This window comes from Centroberyx affinis, unplaced genomic scaffold, assembly GCF_046629955.1.
Source record: "Centroberyx affinis isolate AG114_WGS23_722 - 3 ecotype Tasmania unplaced genomic scaffold, CSIRO-AGI_Caff_v1 ptg003040l_1, whole genome shotgun sequence".
NCBI classification, from domain to species: Eukaryota; Metazoa; Chordata; class Actinopteri; order Beryciformes; family Berycidae; genus Centroberyx; species Centroberyx affinis.
In genome coordinates, this window is record NW_027281130.1 from 14,964 (window position 1) to 42,756 (window position 27,793).

At 43.6% G+C, this 27,793-nt stretch overlaps 3 protein-coding genes across 6 annotated transcripts; 2 read left to right on the plus strand and 1 right to left on the minus strand.

The window, feature by feature from the left end:
* tgm1l1 (transglutaminase 1 like 1) lies at window positions 1-16,811 on the plus strand. The gene is made up of 14 exons (XM_071537401.1): window positions 1-125; window positions 4,523-4,803; window positions 5,006-5,197; window positions 7,876-8,127; window positions 10,118-10,236; window positions 10,713-10,820; window positions 11,213-11,390; window positions 11,932-12,070; window positions 12,639-12,831; window positions 13,446-13,599; window positions 13,864-14,148; window positions 14,761-14,921; window positions 15,166-15,302; window positions 15,474-16,811. Exons 2-14 carry the CDS (start codon window positions 4,524-4,526, stop codon window positions 15,616-15,618), a joined length of 2,343 nt encoding a protein of 780 aa, XP_071393502.1. The 5' UTR covers window positions 1-125; window position 4,523; the 3' UTR covers window positions 15,619-16,811.
* A 494-nt stretch (window positions 16,812-17,305) lies between these two features.
* On the minus strand, window positions 17,306-24,184 carry abhd4 (abhydrolase domain containing 4, N-acyl phospholipase B). The gene is made up of 8 exons (XM_071537405.1): window positions 24,014-24,184; window positions 22,586-22,671; window positions 22,142-22,246; window positions 21,553-21,841; window positions 20,010-20,203; window positions 19,794-19,905; window positions 18,444-18,630; window positions 17,306-18,175 (listed from the first exon to the last, which is right to left on the minus strand). Exons 1-8 carry the CDS (start codon window positions 24,061-24,063, stop codon window positions 18,086-18,088), a joined length of 1,113 nt encoding a protein of 370 aa, XP_071393506.1. The 5' UTR covers window positions 24,064-24,184; the 3' UTR covers window positions 17,306-18,085.
* Window positions 24,185-24,578: 394 nt separating this feature from the next.
* Window positions 24,579-27,320, plus strand: dad1 (defender against cell death 1). 4 transcript variants are annotated; one of them, XR_011696222.1, is made up of 4 exons: window positions 24,579-24,873; window positions 25,675-25,858; window positions 27,091-27,163; window positions 27,217-27,320. XR_011696222.1 is itself a non-coding variant. In XM_071537406.1 (3 exons), exons 1-2 carry the CDS (start codon window positions 24,663-24,665, stop codon window positions 25,803-25,805), a joined length of 342 nt encoding a protein of 113 aa, XP_071393507.1. In that variant the 5' UTR covers window positions 24,579-24,662; the 3' UTR covers window positions 25,806-25,812; window positions 27,091-27,320. The 4 variants fall into 4 exon arrangements, 1 of the variants encoding a protein (XP_071393507.1); XR_011696223.1 differs by having other exon boundaries at window positions 25,675-25,812; XR_011696221.1 differs by having other exon boundaries at window positions 27,091-27,320.
* The last annotated feature ends 473 nt before the right edge of the window (window positions 27,321-27,793 follow it).

Consider the following 27,793-nt stretch of genomic DNA (forward strand, 5'->3'; position numbering starts at 1 on the left):
GTCCGGGCCTGAGATATATATTCCGATCCAAGAGTGAAGCGCGCAACAACAAAAAAAGAAAGAGCTTCCAAAAGTTTCCGAGGACTGGTCGACTGATCCGAACAAGAAGAATCCACACACTCAAAGTAAGAGTTTCCCTCATTCCTAACGCAAGATTTAACAGTTTGAAATTTTGTACTGGAACTTGTTCGTTTGCTTCACTAGTGGCACGTGAAGTGTAACAGATGGTCACATAGCGGTACACGCATAGCGGTTTCTATTTTTAAAGGAGTAAAGAAGGTAACGTCTTTTTTTTTTTTTATACAAATGAAAGACAGAACATATTGATTTGCTTTGTGCGCGCGCGTGTGTGTGTGTGTGTGTGTGTGTGTGAGAGAGAGAGAGAGAGAGTTTGGCACATCATCATCAGATATTTGCTTGACATCTTTACCTTATCATATCTGTCTGTTTATGCCTCTGTCCAAATGCAGCAGGTTGGAATTAATGAACAAAATCCAGTCAATCAGTTAACCTGATTGGTATCCAAGGTACATATGGATACCTGGATTCCCTTTTTATTTTCCATGTTCAACAGAAAATGAAATATGGTGTTTTCATCCTTACAGTGGTGTTGGTTGATGGCCAGCCAGCTGCTGCTGCTCTCCTCTCTTCTCTGCAGCAAGGCATTCTATAGCAGTAGACTCCATGCCAGCTGTTGCATTTGTTTTCTATAAGTGGCACTGCACACTGCGCACACATGTGGCATTAATTGCACTGACTTTTAATGGGGTTTTTACATGGGACCAACATCACCACCAGACAGACACACAGGGGCGTCAAGCCGGGCCAGTTAAAGTGGGTGTTACTTTTGGGGAATAGTGAGCTGAATTTGAAGTGCTTATCTCAGGGGCCAGTTGGCATACCAGGCGTGTCGGCATGCCAACACAAACTGACTGGGCAGAGCGGTAGATGGGCAGAGGGAGAGGAAGGGAGGGAGCGAGGTGGGGGGGGCAAAACATAATGGAAGAAGTGATACATGTGATAGTGATAGGCAGGGAAGAGCGGCCGTCACGCTTGGTTTCAAGCCCTGCTGATAACCTGTGTCGTGATTAAAATTCAGTTTGTGCATTAAAGCGAGACTTAACCACATTATGACTACATTATAAGGAATTATTTTGCCAAACGAATGCTAAAAATTGTCTCATCTGCTACCAAAACTGTAGGGCAGCGCTCAGGACTTGAATTTTGAAGCCATTTTAATACACCTGAGGAGTGATTTTGACATGACTTGCCCTTTAAAAAGCGTATAAAGACACACATTACTGATAAAAGACCCTTAAATCCTTTTATTCTCAAAATAATCAATATTCTTAGTACAATTTGGTCAACTACAGCTCTATCTTGCATTTGAAACGCCCAAAATACTTAGACACCCATGGTCTTGAGGATGACTAAACATGGGTAGAGAAGCAAAAGGCAACTTCATTTGAATGACACATGACTCCATTGTACATACAGTACCTGTGTTACTCTGCAGTCAGGACGTGTTAAATCCTGCCATGCTATTCAGGTAATTTCTACCTACATGTTGGCTCATCCTCATTAAAGGTAGACACATAAAGGCAACACACAGAGAACGGGTCAGAGAGAGAGCGTTTGGGTGGATGTCAGTTTTGGGTGGAGACGGTGTTGCAATTTGCAATACTGGCTGACCTTGTCCATTGTGTTTGTCATGATGACTGAATGTTTCTGCCAAATATTTGGAGGATTTGAAAGCAGGCGAAGGGAGGAGAATGTCATCTGACCAGCGGAGGAACTCTGAAAAAAGAAAATCTGAAGCGCACGTAATGTCACACCCACACCCACGCACATTCTATACTTACCCGTGCATTTTCAGGGTCTAACATTGCGAGGAGCCCCCCCCCCCCCGCCACCTCTTTCTCAGCTGTTGTCAACCCTTTGAACTGTGCCACATAACTTTCCTACGTTATCAGTGTAAAACCGCCACGCTCAGCCCGTTCGACACCCCGGATCCCATGCAATATATTTGACTCCACCTTATCAAAGAGTATTCCTGAAGCTGTGAGACTTCTGACATAATGTTAAGATCCCTGTAGTTTCCACTCTACCTGTCATTTCCACCGTGCTGCAGAGAATGGATGTTTTTTTTCTGTGTGTAATAATTGTCATCCGTTTCCATAGATGCACACGCAGACAAATAAAGGTGCGAACTGGACTGGACTGGTTCTTCGGAGTGACGCCATAGAAGAACAATTTCTGTATATATTGTGCAATTGCAAATGAGGCTATATAAGGACATATAAAGGGCAGGTTTTGTCTCTCAGACCTAAACCTAAATAGATAAAACAGTCATTCTTCTACATTCTCTAATTGTGTTAACTTCTTGTAAATTAAATAATGGTGAAGTTTAACAGTTCATCAATTTGCTGGGGACCCCCTGGAACCCCCTCAAGGACCCCTGGCGGTCCCCCGGACGCCACGTTGAAAACCACTGCTTTCAAGAACCTTTGCTCTGAATGGTTCTTTGTGGAACCAGAAACGGTTCTTCTATGGCATCACTCCGAAGAACCATTTTCGGCACCTTTATTTTTCTGTGTATATAATTGAATTCGTCCTATACTTTTAAAGTCCAAGCGCTAAAAGAAACGTCTTAGGACTAACAGAGGAGATACTCACAGTCTGTGTGGCATCATGCAAGCCTCCATAGACTGTTGACCCTTGACCCTTCACTCCCTCCGGCTTTACTCTCCGCACCCGCGTGCCGAAGTTCAATAATGCAGACATACTGGGACATACTGCGCTGAACAGATGTTGGTGTTGGTGATGTTTGGATGCAGACGCCGCAGCATCTTGCTTGCGAAAATGAGAATCATCGGCCCCCATAAACTCACGCTCTATACGTGTTTGTGTGTTTAACAGCGCTGCGTTTCTCCTGACGACGTGCGTTGCTGCAGCTCATTACGGTCCGCTGGTGTTTTACAAGGCCCAACAAAAAAACTCTGTTGGGACTTTAATGTTTGGGTTATATAGATTTATTTTGCTGCAGCCAAGTTGTGGCTTTCATGTTTAGACGGAGAGACTGTGCAGATGGTGGGAAAGAGAGAGGAGAGAAGGGGATAAAAGGGAAAGGCCTCCTCCCTCTGCCTGCCTCTAGATTGTAAACACTTTTTTATTTTCTCAACTTTGACATTTGGAATACGACATTTGACCCGGAGTCCATGCTTATGTTTGGTGTTAAGCGGACAAGCCGAGGGTGAGCAGGAAGGACTGGAGTTCTGGTGTTCCATGTGAAAAATGATCTAATTCAGCTGTGATTATCAGTACAGTGTATGAGGAGGGGATGTGACAGTATGATAAATGTACATCTGATGTACTGCCCATACATGTGTGTGTGTGCATGCACAGAGCCATACAAGTACACACGCAGCATTACTCCCCAGCAGCTGAGGTGGGGCAGATGGGATCCAGCTGCTGGTATATAAATGAGGTATGTTGGCTTTCTCAGGGAGTTTAGTTGACTGGGACGAAAGGCTAAATACCCCCAGAATGCTTTGGGAAAGGCAGGCGGTTGAAGAGAGTGCAAGTGTGGAATGTGGTAATTGTGGGAAGTGAAATTAAAAGTGGATTGGCTGGTTGGATGATGGAGAGAGGGAAGAGAAGGAGAGAAGGAAGTAGCGGGGAGATATTTTGATGATTTATGTGAACCATATCTTTTGCCAAAATTAATACTGTGGTGCACTGCACTTCACCTGTACTGAGTGTGCACTCACACTAGCCATTCCTCTAATGGAGACAGTGTTTATGCATTTGTGTTCATAAACAGTTCCACATTGAGGCGACTCATTTGGTCTCCAGAGAGAAGAGAACTTCTCTCTTCTTGCCACCATTTGCATTTCTTTCTTTGATTCTATCTACTGTACAAGTAACAAGTAATATATTACTCAACACTCACTTCAATAGTAATGTTAGTCTTTATTTATTACTCCATAGGAGCAGTAATTCATTACAGTACATTTCTGTTAGAGCCATTAAACTGGTGATTTGCATCCTCTGACCTTAAAAAATGGGGATATGTCTTGCCTCTGTGCCTCTGTGTGAATGATCATGGTAACCAAATATGTGTTGGTCTCCAATGTGTCATTCGCTTGCTTGATAAAATCAAAGAAGTTGGAATACTTCCACCATGACAAAATCAACTTTCCTGTCATTTCATCAGCTGAGAGGAAGAAAGGGATGGGATTGGGTTACAGTTTTTTGTATTAATTCAGCTTCATTCTTATATTTACAGGGGATGATAAAAAGTAATGACTTATTATTTTGACTACTAACTGTAATAACATTGCTGCAGATGAAATAGTAATTTGTTACATTACTTGTTACTCGGAAAAGTAATAACATTACTGCACCATGTTGCTCAGTGCCGCATTTCCACACCAACACTGTCCACTACCCACCCATTCGATCCCTCCTCCATCCACCTCTCTATACCCACCCTCCGCTGATCTATCGATTTGTCTCCCAGCATGCCAGGCGAGCGGCTGACAGTGAGAGGCACGTCGGAGGTGGGGCGCTTCCCCGGCGCCGCCCCGCCCACCAGAGTGGAGGTGACCATACACAAGGAGGGGGAGAAGAAGCAGGAGGAGGGCGGCTGCCGGCGCTGGTTCAGGAAGATGTGCCCGTGCTGCTGTAAGCCCCAGGCCGGCAGCGGCAAGGACGTTACAGACAGGGTGGAGGTGGTGAAACCCCCGGCCCCGGAGCCCCCCAAGCCCAAGCCGCAGATTGACGACAACAACGAGATGGAAGGTAACATGGCGAACTTTTGAGGTCCAGTGGGGTTTGGAATTGTGATATTGTTCATATACTGTGGGTGGCTGGGCCTAGTTCTAGTTTAAAAGGTCCCTCCTATTGGGCATCTAGCACTATAGGTTTACTTCTTTTCTGGATATGTGGGAACAGCTCTGCTCAGCTTCCTGCCATCCTCTCACTCTCTCTCCGTCTCCCTCAGAGATGATGCTGTCGGTGCGTTCGGTGGACCTGCTGAGCTCCAAGACGGGTCAGAACAGGCAGGAGCACCACACCGACCTGTACCACGGGGACGAGCTCATCATCCGCCGAGGACAGACCTTCCAGATGGAGCTGGAGCTCAACAGGCCCTTCAACGCCGACACCGACAAACTGCACCTGGACCTCAAGACCGGTATGTTGGTTGTTGCTGTTGTTGCAGAAAGAAAGAAAGAAAGAAAGAAAGCGTGTGAGAGAGATAGAAACAGCAAGAGTTACAGGCCCACTGCCAGGCGGACAGGAAAAAGTACAAGTGGGCAGGAAGGAAGGAGTTGGGGCTTCACTCTGTAATCTTGGGTATTTGATGTCCGGATTACAGCATACAATGTCTTACTGTCATGACATGGCAGCCAGCTGTTGCCCCCTGATACAGGAAGGGGTGGCAACTGTGGGGCACATGTGGATTAGTAGCACCATTCACATGTCTAACACGTGCTAAAACACACACGCACCTGCTCACAGACGCACAAAAATCCAGTCACACATACACACATACATGCACAGGTGCTATGTGTAGCGTTTTAACATAAATAAATCATTACCACATTACTTTTGAGACATTATAATTACCATAAACAAATGAGACTATCGCAGAGAAGATTGGCAGCCTCATTTTACATTGTGTGCCAACAGGTCGGATTTAGTAGAAAATCTGCTGGATTGCTTTACGACACAAAAGGAGATTGCTTTACGGCACAAAACAGGAACCACTTTTACTTTACGCCATTGTAACTGTTTCAACTTCATGCTAGTTTACCTTGTCGGAATGCATATTGGCTGTCATCAAGGGCTGTTATTGGCCATTCTCGCTTGCCCTTCAAAACAAAGGAGGCAGGTAGGAACATCCTCTTTGCGACGAGAAACAACAGGGTTTATGGGAAATGAAGTCTTAATTTTGAGTAACACACACCTCTAAATGTGTTCTGCACTGATTTCGATCAGCGATTCAGCCCTATAGCCGCTCTATTTGGGTTTAGGATTCCACCCGCCGCACCCCAGTGTTAATAGCTCCCAGACCTCAGGACACCAGACACCTCTCTCTGGTATTTATGGGCTTTGTAGTACAACGTTCCATTGCACACTTGGGAATAACTGGCCATTACCCCACCGCAGAGAAATGCTCTGCTTCAGTGAGATAAATGCTCTGCTGTCACCTGCCGCTTAAACGGTTAAATGTGAAGAGGGGAGGAGAAAAAAGAGACCTATCTGAGCCATCCGCCTACGACAGAATCCCTCATCACCTTTGCTTTCACAGTTGCTTCATGCTTGGTTAAAAGGATTGAGGTGCTGCACAAAAAAAACACAACTTGAGACATGTAAAACGGAGGCGTATCTGTTGCTTCCTAACCTGTCTGTTGTTCAACCAAGAGGCCGAATAAGGATTCAGTCAATTTTCATTAATGGCGAAGCTGTTCTACCAGAAAAGAGACAGTGTTTTTCATTGATTTCCTTTGCAGCAGGCATTCAGAGGAGGGAGAGGAAGGGCGGAGAGTTCTCGCTTCGGTCAGATAGAACAATGGTGTCTCGATAAAAACTCTAGACTCCCTTCAGCAAATGGCAGCTAAAGCCCTGCAGGGTGCCACTAACAAAGCAAATAGCTCAGAGCAAAGCATCCAGTAAGTCTTAATCCAGCCAGTGGGTTATAGTGAACTTCCTTACTTCTTAGCTACGAGCAAGTCGCTCTTAGAAACTCCTTTTTTCTCACAACAAAAAACGTCTACAGATGTGTTAGCTTCCCAAAGTTTGCTAGCTCTTAACAAAACATTAAGTCATCCTGTAAAGGAACACCCAGGCTAATTATCTTAGGAGAAAATATTCACAAACGTCTCAGCTTCAGGCTAAATCTCTGCAGGGAAGTGTGTGTGAAGTCTGGGAGGCTTTCACAGCACCAAAGCAATGTTTACTCAGAGAAACCATGCGCAGCTGAGTGAAGGGTTGTGATACACTGTGTGGTTTACAGTTGGCTTTCCACAGTGGTAACAGACTATGAATTACTGTGACGTAAATAGTGGGGTATACTCAGTACCCTACCGCATGTTGCTATGAAGTCATTCCACTGTCACTGCTGCTATCTGACTGTATTGAATCTAAATTTCCAAGGTCAGCTGAGGATCAGACAGAAATGACAGAAGTGAAAATGCTTTGATTTAGTGGCGTGGAGCTGCAGCCCTTGAATTTTCATATGGACACAAAGCAAAATGCATGTGTTTCGCAGATACTTCTGCATGCACGAACACAGGAATGTACACACACCTGCGCCTGTGCGCACACACACACACACACGCACACACAAACACACTGTGTGGGTTGGCACAGACTCCATCAGATAAACTGTTTCTGTTGAGTGTTTCTTCACAGTAAAAGTGTCAGCTGCATTGTTCTGCAGTGGAGGTTCATTTATTTCAAATGACAGAATCCAATGCAGATAGATGCACTAGATTTATTTTACTCATGCTTTGTTTATGTATTCATTCAACTTTCAAATCAGAAGTTGTTATACAGTGGAAAAGTGAAAACTCAAAGTGACTCAAAGTTGACTCAACGATGTTTTTCTATACTATGAGCAATGAGCATGGAAAATCAGGTTCATCTAATTAAATTTAAGCCATAGACATGAGTAGTCTGCAGCAACATGAATGCAGATGAGAGCGTATTGTGCAATACAACATAACAACATAACACGAAACAGCACAAAGCAAAGCAATGCATCACAGTCTTTTGTTCACTTTAGTAATGCTTTCAGAGAAGGCTTGTGGTATATGCATAACATAATGTAACATAAACAAAAACAAAAAAACTCTTTCTGCTGTATAGGTCCCCTGCCCATGGTGTCCAAGGGCACCCACGTCATCGTTCCACTGGTGGAAGACCTGGAGGACGAGCGCTGGGAGGCCAAGATCGTCGAGCAGAACGGCAACAAGGTCAAGCTGTCCGTCAACTCGCCGGCCAAAGCTGTGATCGGCCTGTACGGCCTCACCGTGACAACCGGCTCTGCAAAGGGCGAGGCGGCGACCACTCACGACTCCAGCAAGAACATTGTCATGCTCTTCAACCCTTGGTGTGAAGGTAAAAGGTGGCGGCGGGAGGAAGGGTGTGAAAGGGGTAGAGCGCGTTGATGGATTGAGGGCAGGAATGTGGAAGGGAAAGAGAACGAGGGAAGGAAAGACAAAGCAGATTACGTAACAGATGTCTGGAATGAATTTCATGTTTGTTTTTAAGACAAAATGCCTTCAAGAAGTGCATGTTTTTCTTGCAGCAGAAGGCTAACAGGGTCTTCATCTCTGATGGCAAACACTGGCACGAAACCTGAGTGTGTTTACCCTCTCAATCTCTTCGAGGAGTGCCAATGTAATGTTGCACATGGGCGGGAAAGGCCAACTCACCATCCAAGAACGTGTCGCTATCCATCAAGTAGCCACAGTATGACCCTGTGTGACTATGGGAGTTATGTAATTCTTTTGGCTGGGGTTCAAGACGGTTGGCACACTTGCTTATGAAGCTCCCCAGCTGAACTACGTGTCCGATGCACACATGGCAGTTCCTTGTGCAAGATAAAGCGGACCCTCATTGTCTATTCTGCAAAGTGTGTCTCGGTTTGCTGAGCGCAGCAAACCGTTGGCGCAGGATATTGATTTGAAAAATGTTTTTTTTGCAACACAGCAAAATAAGAAGCTGTGGACCTGGGCTTGATAAAAAAAAAAAGCCGGCTGTCTTCGATTATGGTGTAGCTGCTTTTGGCGGCGAGCCCAATCTCCCTTTCCCTCTCTCAATCTCTCCTTCCCCGGCCCAATCTCTTCTTCCCTCTCATAAAAGTCAAAATCCCACAATTACTGTATAAACCGCCATGGGGCTAGTGCGCAGTAATCCTGCAGCTGGTGCCAATCTTTCCTCTTTCTCTCCTTTACTGCCTCCCTCTATATTCCCCCGCTTTATATCTCTCCCTCCCAGTCTTGCTGCCATCTTGCTATCTCTTTTATGAACACTGTCCCTGTTGGCCTGACCCTCATTCCATCGCCCCATCCTTCTCTTCACTGGCCTCCTCTCTCTCTCTCTCTCTCTCTCTCTCTCTCTGCGTCTCTCTCTCGCTCTCTCCCTGCGTTCCAGAGATATTCAGCAAGGAGTGAAAACCATAATAATCGCAGCTGCCAGATCCTGTCAGCGCTCTAAGCTTCTGTACCTCCCTCCACTCTCTCCTGTAAAACCTCAAGACATTCTCGCCCTGGTGTGTTTCTCCACTCCCTCCCCGAGCACGACTTCCCCTCTTTCTTTCCCGGACTCTTCCCTCGCGACTTCTTAGGGCCTCTTCCTTCCACTCGCTCTCTCTCATGCCCACCTCGACCAACTCCGACCCACTTTTCTGTCCTCTCTCTCTCTCTCTCTGTCACTTTCCCTCTCCCATACACTGCTAATCACGTCTGTGTATCAACACAGCAAGAGAGCAAACAGATGGAAAAAGGAGACAGAGAGAGAGAAAGAGAGAGAGTTAGGGCCACACGCCCACGCTGTAGCGCTGATGTCACTCAAAGCAGACCATTTCCCCTAAATGAATGCGGGCCCCACTGCGAGGTCCATGTAGTCATTGTGTTTCTTAACCGTTTCCTGGCCTCAGGGATCCTTTGAGACATTTGGTGAAAAGAAATCACATTCTTAGCTGGTTTAGTCACTGAAGTATTCCCAGCCGTGGATTATGGGCCACTTTCACACACACACAGGGATTAAGCCTAGATCTTGACTTAAAGCCTAGATCTTGACCTAAAGCTTGCACTACACAGTACTAGATCAAACAGTGTATGCTGCATAGTGCATTTCTTGTCTAGCTTGGTGTATACATATAATAATATTGTGTTGGGGTTATATCTTTCCAGAGGACACAGATTTTAATGTCTTTTCAATGGGATCCTCATTATACACAGGGAGTCCATATCAGTGAAACACAGTATTGCTCTATTGCTCTACAGAAAAGCTTCAGCTGTATTAATGCCAGATGAAACATTGTATAGTCAATATATATGATAATGATGTAAGATATGTATATAATGGTGTTGTCTCTTTCCAGAGGACACAGTGTTCCTGGATGATGAGGAGGAGAGGAACGAGTACGTGCTGAACGACACTGGGAGAATCTACTATGGCACAGAGAAACAAATAGGCGCCCGCACATGGAACTTCGGACAGGTACGGACCATCAAAATTAAAAGGGACTTAAGGGTGCTGCATGTAGCTGTAAAACATCAATATGTCATTGTCAACTTAAAGGAATAGTTCACCCCAAAATGAAAATTCAGTCATTGCCTACTCACTCCCACGTCAGTCAAAACAGTAAGTGATCCCCAAACAGTGCCCTCCTCCTGTTTTGTGCCATAAAGAAATCTCCCTTTGTGCTGTAAAACAATGTAAAATGCGGTGTAGAGGCCGGTAGAGGCTGACAGTCTTCTCGGTGATGGTCTCATTTGTTTATGGTAATTACTGTTTACTAATGTCTCACAATGAATGTGGTAATTTATTGATGATTTATTGATTTATTGCTGTTAAAATGCTGCAGGTAGCACCTTCAAAATAATTCTACAAACCCTAAATACGACCAGAATTCCCATCTGGATGAATTTTATTCCTTTGCAATCAATCAGTAATCTGTGTTGCCTTGGCTTCAGTTCCAGGAGGGGATGCTGGATGCGTGTCTGTTTGTCCTGGAGAAGAGTGAGATGCCTCCGTCCGGTCGAGGGGACTCCGTCAACGTGGTCAGGGTCATATCCGCCATGGTGAGTGAATGTTCAAATTTTGGTATGGTTATACTTTCACATATGATTGTTGTTCTAGATGTGTTGTACATTACAGTAAGTAGTAGTAAACAGATGTAAATATGAAGGTAGGATCTTTTAAGCAGAAAAAAGCCTAAATGAATGCTTTTCTGGATGATGTTTTGTTTATATTAGTGATCGTTTAATTATGATGATCACTGACTGAAGGTCATAGTTTACCTAACTTTTTACTTACGTGCCACTATATCACTGCCAATACCCCTCTATCATCTCTCATGCTCTGCATTGAAAATGAACACTATGACCAAGGAAACTCTCATGAGAACATCTTAACAGTTTCCTTGGATACTATTTCACTATTTCAATTGTGATGTATCACATCACCTTTTCAGATTAATGCCCAGGATGACTTGGGGGTGCTGGTGGGGAACTGGTCAGGAAATTACAGTGACGGAGTCTCTCCTACGGCCTGGAGCGGCAGCGTGGAGATCCTCAGGAAATACCACGCCTGCGATGGAACGCCAGTGTCGTACGGACAGTGTTGGGTCTTCTCTGGGGTCACTACGACTGGTATGAGATGAGAGAGAGCTTGTGTGTGTGTGTGTGTGTGTGTGCATGTGCATGTGCATACGCCACAAAGGATACCCAAGAGTGTGGTATTTCCCAATGCTTATGTCTGTTCGGTTGTCAAACAGTCTGCCTCCCTGCCTCCTGTCTATCAGGCTCTTCTTATTAGCTCTCTCCGCTCTGTAACAGAACACTTAATTCACAGTGCCTCCAGGCATGGCCCCTCACATGCAAGTTGGCTGACCTTAGCACATAGCATTGCCCCTGATAGCAAGCCATAGCTCATATCTACCCTAAATACCCCCCCGGCATTCCTGTCATACCTACTACTTTTGTCACAGACAGAGAAACATATGTTGCTTTCCCTCAGCCAGGATAATAAAGTTCCACGCGACCAGAGTTGCTCAGCTGAAGTGTCTGGAGTTATTTCGCTCAGGTCTTAGCACCTGGGAGCATAATTTAATTATAATACGCTCATCCCTGCTTGTTGACCTCTCAAACTCTGTTTTAATCACTCTCTCTCTTTCCCCTTCTCTCTCTCCAGTGCTCAGGTGTCTCGGCATACCCGCCCGCAGTGTGACCAACTTCCAGTCTGCCCATGATACCGATGTATCACTCACTACAGATGTATATTTCGATGAGAATATGGAGCCACTTGACTACCTCAACTCTGACTCTGTCTGGTAAGATGTTCAGGTACCTTTACAGGGCCAGGACACCAGCTGCTAAAAGTAAAGCTATGCCTAAGGAATGCACTGTATATTTAGTTCTGCTCTGAAAGGCCTCCCTTCTAACTAGACAACCCAGAGTGATCATGCTCTTTCAATTATCCACTCCAGCTCTCCTCACACTGTGGAGGTTAATCTACAGTGCCATCCTGCATTAGTGCAGCAGAGCTCTATTTGCTATAATAACACAATTTGTCTCTTTCTGGTTGATGCTTTCCCAAACAGCTCATCTCCAACACAAAGCAAAAAGTGTAACAGGCGCTTGAATAGAAAGCTTGTAGTAAAACGTTGGATGGCTACATCTGTATGGACTGTTTCTATTAAATTTACAATCCGTATTTAGCAATCCATGTCTTATTGCAACACTGAGTCTATGTTGACTCTTGATACCAGTTCTGCTCAACCTGACATATGCCCACACATGCTTAAATGAAGAACTATATGTGAAAACCCTGTGACCTGTATTTTCCAGTACACAGCCAACAACCTCAGCCTAACATCATATAATCCCAACAACCCATAGGAACTTCCATGTGTGGAACGACTGCTGGATGGCCAGACCAGACCTGCCCCCCGGTCACGGAGGCTGGCAGGCGGTTGACTCCACCCCCCAGGAGACCAGCCAGGGCACCTTCCGCTGCGGCCCCGCCTCCGTCAACGCCATCCGCTCCGGCCAGGTCTACCTCAAACACGACACACCCTTTGTCTTTGCTGAGGTGAGTGCTAGAAAATGGGAAGATGTGCTTGAACAGGGATCTGTATTGTTTAGGATGGCACTTGAAGAGGCTTGTGATACCAGGGGTTTGTCTCTTACAGCGATTGCAAAGTGAAACACTCAGGCTAAAATGCAGGGATTTAGGATTCATTTTGGTTGGCTTTAAATGGCTTTGAATATGCTCTTTGGAATTGGCTTGAATATATCAGGTGTGAAATAGGAATCTTTTTGAATAATTTAGTGCATCTCAGAGCAAATTATCTCCGCTAGCAGCATAAATTCTTGTTAAACTAGGACTGCATGCTTGGGTCCCCTGGTACCCCTTAGAACAAGAACAAATCTCCTCAGATGCACTGTTACAGGGCAATTAAAGTGTGGAATCTCTGACCTATGCAAAGGCACAAATGCAAAATAAATCTGTCTTATTATCTCAACTGTGTTGCAAACTTCTTTGCGGTCCCCAGGAAGACTAGCAGTGTGAGCTAATGGGGATCCTAACAAAGAATAAAGAATAAGAGCCATGTTTTAGGTCAACTTTCTCATCAGTATGAGAGGCAGACTTCTCATGAGCTCTGATGTTTGAGCTGATCGTGTGTGTTGGTAATTTCCCGTCAGGTGAACAGTGATAAGATCTACTGGCAGAGGAATCTGAATGGGACCTTCAGCCAGATCCACAGTGAGAAGAAAGCTGTCGGCCACGAAATCAGCACCAAGGCAGTGGGTTCAGATGAGCGGGCAGACATCACGCACCTCTACAAACACTCTGAAGGTACAGATACTCATATTTTACCTAAGTCATCTCAGTTCTAGAGTGATCTCTCAGAATCAGAAACCTGCCACCTAAAAAATGCAATAATTTCACAGCATAGCATAGCATTCACTGCTCCTCCCTATGTTAAAGTATTTCTCCATGTTTGCTTTGGTTGAAAAGAGTACGCTCCATATCTCTTGCACCTGTCCATAAATCCTGAAACCTCTGAAGGAATGAAGTGCGTTCCTCTACATCTCGCTTCTTCCTCTCCCTCTCTCCCAGGAACGGAAGAGGAACGCATCGCTGTGGAGACAGCCAGCCGTTACGGCAGCAAGCCGGACGTCTACTCCACGCCCATGGCGGAGGATGTGAGCGTGGAGGTGAAGATGGCGGGCGAGGGGCCCCGGATGGGCGCCGACGCCCAGCTGAGCATCGTGGTGAAGAACCTGAGCTCGCACCCCCGCCGGACGACACTGCACAGCCAGGTGGCCGTCATGTACTACACCGGTGTGCTGAAGGGCACCGTCAAGAAGGACCAAATGCCTGTGGAGCTCATGCCCAATGAAGGTTAGCTTTCTACTAAGGTCTAGGATTTATGGGCAAAGGACAAATGAAAAGCACTATAAGGAACCGAAGGCGCTTTCAGTAGAGAAATGAGTTTCGTAATACCCAGCTGTCAATCTAAACTTATGCCACTCAGTGAAACCTAGAAGTCTGGCCAAGAATCATAGGCTATAAAATGGAGTTACAGTCAAATTTAATGTTCCTTACTTGGTGGCACTGGTGCTGTATTAGTGCTTCTATTTTTCCCATGGCTCCACTGCCACAGTGCCATTGTCATCAAGAGGTAAATTCGGGTCAGTCAGTCAAGGATGAGACATTGTCAAACTTTGTCAAGGTGTACAGCACTGGAGAAAATTTTTGACAAATCGTGCCTGTTCTTTATTAATCAGTAATTAAACCTTGCATTGTGAAAATCTGAACTTCAGCTGTGAATCTTCACACCTTAGCTGTGAGTTTTCACACAGCTCCCACACTCCTCTTCTCGCATTCAGAAACTCATCGCCACAAATGTGTCATTGGACTGGCCAGAATCAGTGTTTCTTTGCCTATCCCAACCCAGCCACTGTATTATCACGTACAGATATGTGATATTTTTTTCTGTACCTCTCCACACAGTGAAGACCATTGACTGGGTACTGCCCTACCAGCAATACCAAGACCAACTGGTGGATCAGGCGGCCTTGATGCTGACCCTGTCTGGAAGGGTCAGTGAGACCCAGCAAGTCTTGGCCAACCAGACCACTTTCAGGCTCCGCACACCTGACCTCAACATCGAGGTAGGCTCATGATTAGCTTTAGCAATTAGCTTTGCATCACATTTGTGTGATTGCACACAAGTTAGGATTGCCTTTTAGGATTGTACTTGCACCTAGGATAGTACCTTAACTCTGGAATGGTGCCTTGTCATAGGAAAAGGTTTAGTTCACCCCTCTTGGCTCACTTCATGTTCTGAAATAGCACTTTAGCTAATGGAACATGTGATGATGTACAGCGGTTTGAGTGGTACTCTGTTTCTGGCAGCCTTTGGGAGAAGCCGTGGTTGGCAAGGAGATGGCAGCAAAGATCACCTTCACCAACCCACTGCCACGAACACTAAAGGGCGTGATCTTCAGAGTGGAGGGCCTGGGCCTGCAGAAGGGCCATGAAGTCGTTGTGGGGTAAGACACTGAGAAATCTCCCTCTCTTCCATCTCTCTCTCTCTCTCTCTCTCTCTCTGTCTCTCTCTCTCTCTCTCTCCTCCACACATTCACAAGCACTGTTCGAAATCAATGTTTCCCCACTTATCTCCTTCTCCAGACTAATCTTTTACCTCTCCTTGTCCCTCTCAGTGACGTTGGTGGTCACTCCACAGTGACGTTGACGGAGCACTTCGTCCCCGCCCAGCCTGGGCCCAGGAAGCTGGTGGCGTCTCTGGACTGTAAACAGCTCACACAGGTCCACGGAGTGGCTGACATCATCGTCCTGGAGCAGTGAGGGGGAGCCGTCGAGACCACGTCCCGTCCCCCTTCTGTCTGTCTCACTCCACGTTATTCTTATAGTCTTGTCAAAGAGTTTATCTGAGAGCGTCGGATGATATGAAAAGTGAGATAAGTTCCTGTATCTTAAATTCTAAAATCTCATGTGTATTTTGTATTTCATCAAAAATCTGAATTTTTGATATTTTAAAACTATGAATAGACAATTAATAGTTACAGCGATACCAGTATTATTGTTTAACTTTTATTTAATTAAAATATTATCATATTTCAAGTTAAACACACTTGTGCCTAACTCTAAACTATGGATGAAGAAGAGTATGTTAGCATTTAATGCAAGCACAGCAAATGAAGTGTTTTAATCAAAAGTCATTAGTACTGAAGTCATTAAACTGTGTAGCAAATATCACTACTATTTCTCTATCTAACTTCACGGCCTGTCTAGTTTTTTCAAGACACTGAACAAATAATTGTAAGACGCAGAAAGTCAGGTCATCATTTTATGATAGTGTACTGTATATATGTGTATTATTCACTATAGCAATGTGTTTTCTTTAGCATGCATATATTATGTGTGAAAAGTATTGTCAGACAAAATGTGCCTCACATGGCTTACATGAAGGAAGAGTGCTTCTGTGAAATCCATTAAAAGGGAGTAATGCTGAAATTTACATTTAGGTTGTTGTTTTGCAAAAGGGACATTTTCCTACAAAATTTACCAAGATCTTTTTTTTTTTTTAAATGTTTTATGAGAGTTGAGTTATTCCCTGTCAAGATCAAGAAAATGCAATTTGATGATGTCATAAGATTGCTTTTTGAGAGCCAATAACTCAAAACTTATAAAACAACTGAATCTTGAAAAACCTATCATTTTGCAGAATACCAACCTATGGTGAAATTCTCATAGAGGAGGTTGCTCTGAATGCCTTGAGTGTGTTTATCTATGAGTGTGTCAGTGTTATGTTGCAATGCACTTGTATTGTCATTGCTGTAAATTGCAGCCAACCATGTCAGAACACCACAATAGCCTTAACACACCTTACCCATGCCTGGTTTAGTCGGCTTTGCTTGACTCCAGCACTCAAACTACAATGTGAAGGAAACTATTTTAATAACGTTTTTTTAATATCATACTATTTATCTACCTGGATTGTTTTCTATTGTTTGTGTGTTATTGCTAATAAAACAAATACACTGAAAGGATGATCCCTCTCCTGAGTTATGTGTGTTCCATGGTATCATTAGACAAGCCTTTACTGGTTGTAGAGGTGATAACAGATCAAACCATTACCTCATCCAGAGATCAGAGAGGTAGCAAGTACTTACCTGTAACTTTCCATTTCTGGCATAGACTTTTTTTTTTTTTTTTTACATTTGGCAACAAAATTATATGCGTTTCATGATTGATGATCCATAAAAGCAGTTGATCTGTGTCATCAAGATGATTCAACTTAGACTTTCATAACCCGATGACTCAGTTTGAGCACAAGCAGGAACCCGCACCACACTGTGTAAGCCTACAATAAATTAGGCACTTACTTACTGACCTCTACTGGTCATGACACAAAATGCATCACATGTAAGATTTCTACACACTGGCTGTGGATAGTACATAGAGATATTCAATGTGTGTACAAATCAGACTGATAGACACATCTCATAGATAGACTTTTATTGATTTCACGGTATAAAATACAGGCCGCAGTTTGATACAGTAACTGACCAGAATGTCGGATCAAAGGAGAGGTCAGAGACAATATAACAATCACATACATAACAAAGTACTGTAGTGTTCAACTGAGGCACGTGTCGACAGCATGATTCAATAGCCATGTGGCTACTCCAGCACACATATACCCAGTGCATATACATATACACCTGGAGTGGTGTGTGTGTGTGTGTTAAAACTCTTAATTGTTAGAAATGTAACAATAAACAATTTCATTTATGCACTGAAAGAAATTCTAGAGTTCAATTAAAACTCCGGAATGACCACATTAACGAACAATAGATTCATTCATTTATTATAAATAAAGACTTATAAATTGAAAACATCACAAATCAGTTAAAAAAATGACAACACAGAATTTTACATTAGTGTAAATAACTTAGAGAACTTCATGAACAGCGCTCCAATCGAGTGTTGAGTGAGTGGTTTATGTCACCAAAACCAACAGAGATTCACAAACTAAATACATTCAAACTCATACAGAACTACATGTTGTCCAGATAATCCGTCATACAAAAATCCTCATCATTCAGCATGCCACAAGTCCTCAGTGTGCACTTTTGAAACCACGTCCGTGAATTGTGCATGTGTTTCTGGTCCTTGTGTGCACACTTCCAATTCAGGTCAACACATGCACTCGCACTATACTCTCTCTCTCTGTGTGCACACATGCTTGTGCACACACACACACACACACACACACACACACACACACACACACACAAAACACACACACTCAGTCTATCGAGTTACATATATTTTCGACCACTTTGTTGAACTCTTCTGGCTGGTCAGCATAGACGTGGTGAGAGGCTTCATTCACCAACTGGAAAGAATGAGAAAGATAAGGAAATAGAGATGTAAAAAAATGCATATAATTTAGCAATCATAGTATCATCAGTTTATTTCTGCATTTTCTGGCTACGTTTCCCTTAAAGTTCCTCTTTTGTCGGTGTTGGAAATATGTAAATTAAATTAGTAGCACACGGTAATTCAAAGCTCGCATTCTGACAATTTCAGAATTGTAACTGGATAATATCTCCCTCATGACCCGCGTGTCTCTATGCAGCCTTCAAACCCCCATCCCGACTCACCAGCACCCTGGTGTGGGTCTGGCTCCTGATGTGGGCCACTCTGTCCCCCGAGGAGCTGTCCACCCAGGATCTGGCTCCGTACAGCATGGTGAGAGGCATGGAGGGGGGCAGCTGTTGGACCCGCTGCAGCATGGGCCTCTTGGCCCAGCCCAGAGACTCCGACATGGCCCGGAAACCCACCTCACCGCTGGGAAGGGAGTAGGGTTAATGTGGAAAAGGAGGGATGGAGATGGGTGGAAAAAGCAAAAGGTGCAAAGGATGGAAATGGGATTAAAGGGGCAAAATGTGGGAAAAAAAGTGTCCCACAGAGCACAATGACCATAAGATATCTGTGGGAGCCTGATAGGGTTGTTGATCAATACCAATGACTCGACAATTTCTTAGCCAGGGGCCGAGATTTCTGGCTTTCAGAACTCACTTTCTGGCCCCTGCTCTGTTTTGGAACCAAACTCCTCACCCACTGGTATTTCCTCAACCCCAAACTAATTGCATTTTTAAAAGCTCAGCAATGGAGCGGACAAGAAGTTTCAGCTACCAAGGCGAAAAAGCCTCATTCTCAAGCCAAAAAAGCAAATGACACAGCATAAAGTGTCATTCCAGCATTTAGCATGGTGATATATTGCCTCTTCACTAGATGTTTCTGTTGGATCTCTGCTCTAATTACCTAGCTTGCTTGTCTCTATTGTGAAAATGTGACTTTATCGTGCGAGTCAATTACAGGCTACATCACTCAATGGGAGGGGTGGTGGGTGTGGTCTGTGCCAGACACTTGTATAGATAGGAGAACAACTTCTATGGATGTTGTTGCAATTCCACTGGTCGCCAACAGAGGTCGATAGAGTCACGATGAAACTGCATTTAAAGACTATCTTGCTTCTTTAATGTGATGTTTTTCCATTTGAAACAGGATATTGGGGCGATACAAAAGGCAGAGAGGGATCATTCAAAAGTGTAAAATCTGTGATCTTTTATTGGTTGGAATATTTATGTCGCCTCCTGGTACATGATGACGTCACCACCGAAGATTTTCTGTTTTCCAGGAAGTAAAAGTAATGCCATTTTGATATAAGAATAAAGGAAAATATTTCTTTTTGTCATTTTTTTGGCATAAATTGTCAAATTGGTACATGGTATAATATGAGCTAAAAAGTAATTTTTCATTTCAGTGTGACTTTAATGCCCCTTTACAAGAAAAAGAACCTGTCACTTGTGAAATTACAAGGTTATAGGTGGTAATTGTTGTTGGGCACTTAACTCTTTTCAACTCCACTGTCTGCAGCAGCTTTTTGCAGGTATTATATTCTGTTATTAGTGCTTCGATTATATCATGTGAAGCGTCAATTGACCTACCTTGGGGTCTGGGCGTTACAGTGGTAGATGTACTGCGTCATGGTGTCATCGTCAAACAGATCTTCGAATTTCCTCTTGAAGTCGGGACGGAATCTGTTTACCAAGCCTGGACCTGAAGCAGTGACACACAGTGAGATGAGAGGAGGCTGATAGCGTAATGCGGCATAGCGTCGCATTAGATAACCATAACACGCCGTATCGGTCTACACGTCTTACCCCACGGGCCCGCCGCTCTGATGACAGCCAGCGGGTTGAAGAGGGATATCACCGTCGCTATAGCCTTCACCCAGCGCGGGGGGGGGGGCCTCTTCACCACCTCTGTCCCCTGACCCGGACCGGCCTGGGCCTGGGCCTGCGGCTGGGGTCGCTCAGGGAAACCCCATGGGTCCACCAGGATGAGGTGGGCCACTCTGAAAGAGGAGAGCAAAATACACGTGTGATTATTTTTTTTAGGGTGGGACGATATGCTTGTCTCACAATACAATTTGATATGCAATACCGGGTTCACGATTTGATAAAACCATGATAAGATGTAATAAATAAAAGTTCAATGACATCCAAGTCTGACTTTGTTTATTTCTGAGCCACAAATCTTTCTATAAATGTCATTCCATAGTGCAAATAATGATTCGCATTGTCACATTTTTGTATTGCGATATAATTAATTTCGATATATCGTCCCATCCCTAATGATTTTATATATTTATACTGATGCTGTGATTATATCCCAAGCAGACATTTGAGCCACTACTCTCTAAATCCTAAATATGAAAATCACTATTTATATAGAGCAAGATTTCCAGTTTTTATGTGACTCTACTCTATAAAATAGTGGAGTAGAGGTCACACATGCCTTCAGGAGTCTAGGAAAATTCTGATTCACTATGAAATGACATAACAAATATGACACTGCTGCATCACTTCAGCGATTTGAACACCTTGACATTTTGAATTTTTGTTTGTCTAGACACCATGCAGGGAAAAAGTTTTGACATTTCATCGTTCGGTTCCCTGAAAATCACTTGTTAGCATTCCTCAGTCTAGCCAAGGCAAGACTTCAGTGTCCAGTGAAGAATGACTGACATTCAAAATATCATCTATTTTACACCAAAACCATCTTTGGGGCAGCAGGTAAGAGACCATTCTTCAACTAGAGGAGCCAGATTCAAGCCCCCATGAAGCACATTATGGAAAGAGATTAGTTTAAGCAGAGATTGCATTTGAATGACATAAATCTGAATTTGTCATGCTCATAATGAACCACTGAATTTATTTTAAATGGATTCGTTGAATAACTCAATTCAGAAATTTAATTTGTAAGTCACAATTTGAAATTGAAGACAATGGCTTGAAAATGAACGTGATTATTACTGAATTTAATCTTTAGCTGGAATTTTCCCGATTCAAATTCAGTTCTCTGAAGTCAGATTCAATATGAGCCGGTTCAATATGAGCATGACAAATGTATGCAATTCAAATACAATCTCTGCTGGCACTAATCTCTTTCAATAGAATATGCCCTGTTCGTTGCTGAGTTCTCCTCAAGCAAGACACTGAATCCCTGAAATTGAATGTGATGATTGAAATTGAATGGGATTATTATTGAATTGAACTTTTAGCTAGAATCAGTCAGTTCAAATTCAGTTTTTTGAATATCTACCAGCTCTAGGGCTGCTGCTCTGTACCCGATCGTGATCTCTGACCTCCACAACACAATTTCCCTATGGGGATCTACATAGTATGACATCATCACCATTACCGAGTGGGGTACTGGATGGCGTAAGAGGTAGCCAGGTACCCTCCCAGACTGTGTCCCAGCAGGATCATGTTCTCCAGGCCCACAGACTGTCTCCAGAGCTCGATCGAGTTGACGAACTGCTCCTCGGCCTGGGCGGGGTCCGCGGGGAAGGGGGGCCTGGAGCTCCGGCCGAAGCCCAGCAGGTCGAAGGCGTACACGGGCCGCGATCGGCTCAGCGCGTCCAGGTTCCTGATCCACAGGCCTACCCCTCCTCCGAAGCCATGGACCATGACCAGGGGGGTCTTCGGAGCTGGATGTAATAAATAAAAGTTCAATGACAACAAAGTCTGACTGTGAAATTTTAAAATGTCATTCCAAAGTGTAAATAATATAATTTGGATGGAGAGCTTGTGAAATTGTGATGGTCAAGCGTCTCTTTTATGATTACTACAGCAGAATAAAATGGAGCTAATATTGCGATTCATTTTTCTGCCCCATGATACATATTGTCCCAATTTTGTATTGCGAATATTCAATTTCGATATATCGTCCCATCCCTACCTGCCAGTAAACAAAGACAGGCTGAGAGGAGGGTGGTAGAAACCAGTACCTTGCTCTGCAGGTTTGCGAGCCAACTTGTTGGTGAGGGTGAGAGTCCATATCCGGTCCCGGTTTGGGAGAGTCACAAACCTGGCCCACAGGTCATTCTGAATACCTGCCGCAACCACACAAAGAGGACTAGCCATTAGTCTATCAGTGAGGCTCCATATGAGTCCCTATGTACATAACATCATGCAGTCGGTGACATAATAGTCACCATTTAAGAGTATCATATTACACTTGGCTCAAGGCGGGGAAATGGTGACTGCTTTGTAAAGGATTAGTACTAGTAATACAGTTCTCATCACCTTTTGTAAATACTATAAGTGTCTATTTAAATTACTTCCTAGTTCCCCACAGTTTCTAGTTTCCTGCTGCAAGGGAGAGCCGATCAAATCGCCCTCCTGATGCGGTTTACTCAGGAAATCAGCCAATCAAGTCAAAAGCTTCTTACAGGCGAGGATCTTAGCCTCTGTGCTCTTCAAAAGGGACATGGAGGTCGGACGCCAGGAGGGCCACCAGCTCCAAATGGAACTTGACCTGACATCAGAGACAGAGAGAGACAAAGAGAGAGAGAGATGGAAAGAATGAAAAGACAGTAGATAGTGCAGGGAATGAATGGCGCATGCTGAACGCTGGATACTAAAGCTTCTAACACAAATACAGGGTAAAGGTCAGTGCAGGCAGTGTTATCGTTATTTGCATGGAGCATGGAGAGTCCTGGGTGTGCTACTACACGCCCAGGACTCTCACGTTTCACTGTCATCATGCTCTCAATCAGTGCTACTGCCAGTCTGGAGCTACAGGCAAAGAGGACGGCTGCCCCTAACCAGTGATGTAGTGGTAAATATTAACCTGGGTGACCTATGACCTCTAGTCGGTGATCGCCATAAGGCAATCAAGACCCTATCTTCCTAGAACTTGCAGTAAGTCAGTTTGATACATCACAGTATGATGGATTAGTAAGGATTTGTGTCAGACTCTATTCTGACAACAAAAAGGCGAGTAAAGCGAGGTGAGTTGGGTTCAGCCTCCACTACATCCCTGATTGGAGGGAGAAACGTGACACTACGCCGCCAGTCCTTCTACCTGCTCTATGATTGAAAGCCCAGTGGGGTGGCAATCAACGGGCAATTCAAAATCGCCGAGTCACTCAGGATAACTGGCTCCCCGCGGAGCGTCCTCTCTTAAGTGAACAACAAAAGGAAAGACCTGCATGTCAGTAGTGTCAGATCTCAGCTGTCAAGACAATCCCATTGAATAACTATAATATAAATAAATGTGTAGTATATTACTCTTATAGGGACTTACAGTGTGTTTGCGGTGCTCACAATGGAGTCTATGGTGATCTTATCCTGCCATACTTATTTTTTGTATCTCCTATGGTATCACTATGATATTCCTATAATATTCCTATAGGGATTTATAGTGATTCTGTGGCACTCAATAGTGAGTTTGTAATGATCTGTTTTTTTCCTGTTCCTATAATGGAAACCTATTGTTTTGCTATAATATGATAGTACAGTATTTTTTTGTTTTTTGGGGGGGAATTTCTACAGTTTCTTGTTCATAAGGGTAAGTGTGAAACACTGTGAGTGACTGGGAATACCTCAAATTATACGATAATCCAGATACTACATGAAAAACACAATAGAGATGCATTAGGATAACAAGGATACAAAGCACTACACACATCATTGTATTGCATATATTACATTAGCCCCAATACATATTGTTCAAAGGGAAAGAGACTCACTAAACACATTCAGTTGGCATAATAACTGCTGCTATAACTACTGACTACTGTCTTCAAATACTACTGATGTAAGCAGGAGAGCAGTTTGTTGGGGAAGGTTGTATGCGGATCTAAGGTTCAACTTACTCTGTCTCAGAATCGTTCTGCATCGGAGCTGTGGTTGCAGCAGGATCCATTGAATTGCATATTCCGATAACTATATTCACTAGTAAAAAAAATTACACTTCAATTACGTGGCTTACAAATTCGGTCCGTCGGTGTCTGCTCCGAAATTTACATTGTTGGGCACCGCTCTCAGTGTTTTGTAACTTGTACATACCGAGATCAGCTGATCGTACACAAAGATCGTCTACTGAGAAGATGAATCAATAGTGGGGGAAAAAACAAAACTGACCCACCGTCCGGCCTGCAAAACCTTCACGCACACGCCCTCCTCCTTCAATTTAGCCGTTACCATAGCCACCGAGGTGGTTACAGACCTACATTTTCGTTGTTTTTCTCATCACAAAAACATACATTTTAGCTCACGATGGCAGCACCGCGCTCAGCCCTACCCATATAAATACCGGCAGAGTGGGAGGTCTTTCTGCTTTTCACTCTTCTCTGCTGTACAAACAGCGTGCGGCGCTTCTTTCCGGGAGCGAGTCGGAATTTATTCTTTGTAGCACCAAGTGCACTTCCGGCCCGTCGGGACACGTCATTCATTCGAACGAGGAAGGGGGCCCGTGCAGAAACCGCTTATCGACTTATTTTGGGTCATTTAGACGGCAGAACCATGTCGAACTCGGTCATATCGGTTATTTCTCGGTTCCTGGAGGAGTACACCACCACGACGCCCAACAAGCTGAAAGTGGTAGATGCATATTTGCTGTACATCTTGCTGACAGGAGCGCTGCAGTTCCTCTACTGTCTGCTCGTCGGCACCTTCCCCTTCAACAGCTTCTTGTCGGGCTTCATCTCGTGTGTGGGCTCTTTTATTCTCGCAGGTAAAAATATGTTCAATTCAAGACAGCTATGGTCTTGAATTGTCAGTGTTTGCTTTATTTCTTGCCACTGTTCATTGGCTTATTTGTTTAATCGATGCATTGAACTTGACTGTGATTCAGCGGGCACACTGTGTGCTTATGCTCTGAGCCAAGTTAGCTAAAGGTTTTGGTAGAAATCCCAATCAGGGAAAAGTGGAGAGAAGTGGGTGAATTGGTTGTGCCAGCTCTAAGTCAACCTGGTTTGATAAAAAAAAAAGTTGAAGGGAAAACAAAGCAAAAGTCAGTAATTTGGGCCTACAGCTTGCTTGAGCATGAAATTTGTCATCTTTACCCAGTACTTGTAGTGAAAAGTGACTTCTACTCAATTTTAGAATTCATAATGTATTCCTACAGTCCGCAACAAACCAAAACAATACCTGTAAACCATATTAGCATCTCCCAAAGCAAGAAACAGCACAACTATGTCCAGAACCTGTGACGCTACGATGATATGAAACTGTATTCTCTCCATAAGCAATACATGAGAGAATACACAGGACATCACTTGTTCAAGTCTTATTCCTCTATTTAGGGAGATATTTGGTCAGGTTTACACATATTGATTACACTGCCCCACGCCATAGGAATATCATAATTCTTAAATTGAGTGTGCAGCGCATCAATAGAAGAACTTCAAATCTCAGGTCAAAAACACATCTGTATGTACTGCTGTGTCATTTATGCACCATTGCTAGCTGTTTGGGAGGAATTATGGTGTGCAAAACTAACAATGCATCCTCCGTGTCTTTTTGTTTTCCTCAGTGTGTCTTCGTATCCAGATCAACCCACAGAACAAAGGAGAGTTCCTGTCCATCTCCCCGGAGAGGGCCTTTGCTGACTTTCTATTCGCTCACACCGTCCTCCATCTCGTCGTGATGAACTTCATTGGTTGAAACAGACGTGCGTCCCGCCCACAGTGCCCCCCCCCCCCCCCCCCTCTCAGCAGGTGGATATTGTCCACATGTGCATTTGTCAGTGTTAGGTCATTTTTGTTCATAATCTCACGTCCTAAACTATATTGGATGCACTGACACTCACACTCTGTCACGCCCTGTCACAGGCCAATAATCCATTCAGTTTGGTTATTCTTCAGTATAGATATAGTAGTTTCTGTTTTTGAAATTGTTTGAAAACAGATTGGTCAAAGTGATGTTGAACTTTGGTAGTAGCTTGGGTTGTGGAGCTTCCTGGACATGATATAACTGCAAAATTGACAAATCTCTGTTATCTGTTGTAGATGAGATTGGAGAATTGTGTTTTTTCCTCTCTCCATTCACTGCCATTATGTGGCGAAACGGGTCTCAAAATCACACTTCTAGCACATAAAAGAATGCAAACAAAGCAGATTCTGACAAAAAAAACTAGTCATTCTGCTGAATTGTGGTTAGGTGAATCACTTTCTTTATGTTTATTAAACCTTTCAGTTTGAACAAGTGTAACACCGAAATCCCGACAGAAGAATTTCACGACGCTAGAAGTGTGATTTTCAGACATGTTCCTCCATACAATAGCAGTAAATGGAGAGAGAAAAAACAATTCTCCAGTCGCCTCTACCGGAGCAACAGATAACACGGAGAATCTTCGATTGTGGGGTTTTATATTATCCAGGAAGCTGCACAACTCAAGGTACTACCAAAGATCAACATCACTTGAATGAGAAACACTACTCACTTTAAGGTTGTATTTTCTTCCTGTGGTCAAGGACAGTCCAGAACTAAGACTCTAAAATGAGCAGATATAAAGTGCAGAGCCGCTCAATAAACAGTAAAAGGGAGATGGATTTTGTGCTTTATTGTAGTGTTTTCAGTTGTAAACCAGAAAATGTCCCCTTATACCCAGAACCCTTACCTTTATCACCCACTGGGTGCACTCTCTGTCACCTTTAGCATCTTGACCAATTCTTCCTCTGTGGAGCAGCTCCGGCTGTATATCTGATGACTAAAGTTTGAGTCTTAATTCTCTGGCGAGGGATTTTCATTATCCCACATATTGCCCACACACTTGTACTTTTCCAGATCAATTGTTGCATTTTTTAAACTAAGTGATGTTCCCCTTTTTATATAGTATAATGGGGGGGGGGGTGTAGACTAAACTAGGCCCTATTGTACTCTATTGTGCTCTTCATGACTGTTTCCATAGCCTGACCAATCCTGACCAAACCTTTTCCTTTTCTCATAGATCACGAGAAGAGAAGTCATCAAAACTCCCCTTCAAGACATGAAGCCACATCTGCCTCTGATGTGGAGAGTTAAAGCCCACCATTGACATTGAATTAATTGCAATTTGTCACACATGATCCAGTTTTCTTACTGATAATGGTTGATTTCCTTTTTGTTTTTTTACGTTTCAATTTGTAAAGCATTCCCTTTTGCACTGAGACAAACAGAAATAAAGACAACTGAAATGCTGTCCTTGCGCATAATGTGGTATTTTAAAGTCAGAACAGAAGCTGCCGTTGAATTGAAGTGTACTCCCTACATTTTTGTTCGCCAAGACCTTGTTTTCAATAATAATACACTGTTACACGCCAGGAAGATAAGGAATAGTAGCGGTTAGGCTCCTGCATATATAGTGTCTGTCAAAGAAAAGTTGAAATGTATTACTATCAAAAAAATGAGTTTGAATTTTTTAAGAAATATAATCATGAAAACAAATGCTTTATGTTTTCTACACAAGTGCAAGCTCTCTATTCTTAGTGGCATTTGTAATAAATGGATATTTTGGAGGCAGATTAGGCCAATAAACCCTATTTCATATTTGAATATCCTAATTTTCCCATAATAACAATGATTAGTACAGTTTGTCAACTGTTTGTTAAAAGTATCCCTCACCATTAAAAACTAGCTGGCACCTAGATGGTTAACACATTTAGGAACATCTG

What these genes read in the sequence shown, in the direction of transcription:
- tgm1l1 (XM_071537401.1), top strand. Translation starts at nt 4,524, where the DNA reads ATGCCAGGCGAGCGGCTGACAGTGAGAGGCACGTCGGAGGTGGGGCGC. An exon ending in CGACAACAACGAGATGGAAG is followed by an intron (nt 4,804 to 5,005) that starts GTAACATGGCGA and finishes CGTCTCCCTCAG; the next exon opens with AGATGATGCTGTCGGTGCGT. An exon ending in CTCTGGGGTCACTACGACTG is followed by an intron (nt 11,391 to 11,931) that starts GTATGAGATGAG and finishes CTCTCTCTCCAG; the next exon opens with TGCTCAGGTGTCTCGGCATA.
- abhd4 (XM_071537405.1), bottom strand. Translation starts at nt 24,063, where the DNA reads ATGGATCCTGCTGCAACCACAGCTCCGATGCAGAACGATTCTGAGACA. An exon ending in CAGAACGATTCTGAGACAGA is followed by an intron (nt 22,672 to 24,013) that starts GTAAGTTGAACC and finishes CTCTGATGTCAG; the next exon opens with GTCAAGTTCCATTTGGAGCT. An exon ending in AGAGGCTAAGATCCTCGCCT is followed by an intron (nt 22,247 to 22,585) that starts GTAAGAAGCTTT and finishes TGGTTGCGGCAG; the next exon opens with GTATTCAGAATGACCTGTGG.
- dad1 (XM_071537406.1), top strand. Translation starts at nt 24,663, where the DNA reads ATGTCGAACTCGGTCATATCGGTTATTTCTCGGTTCCTGGAGGAGTAC. An exon ending in GGGCTCTTTTATTCTCGCAG is followed by an intron (nt 24,874 to 25,674) that starts GTAAAAATATGT and finishes TGTTTTCCTCAG; the next exon opens with TGTGTCTTCGTATCCAGATC.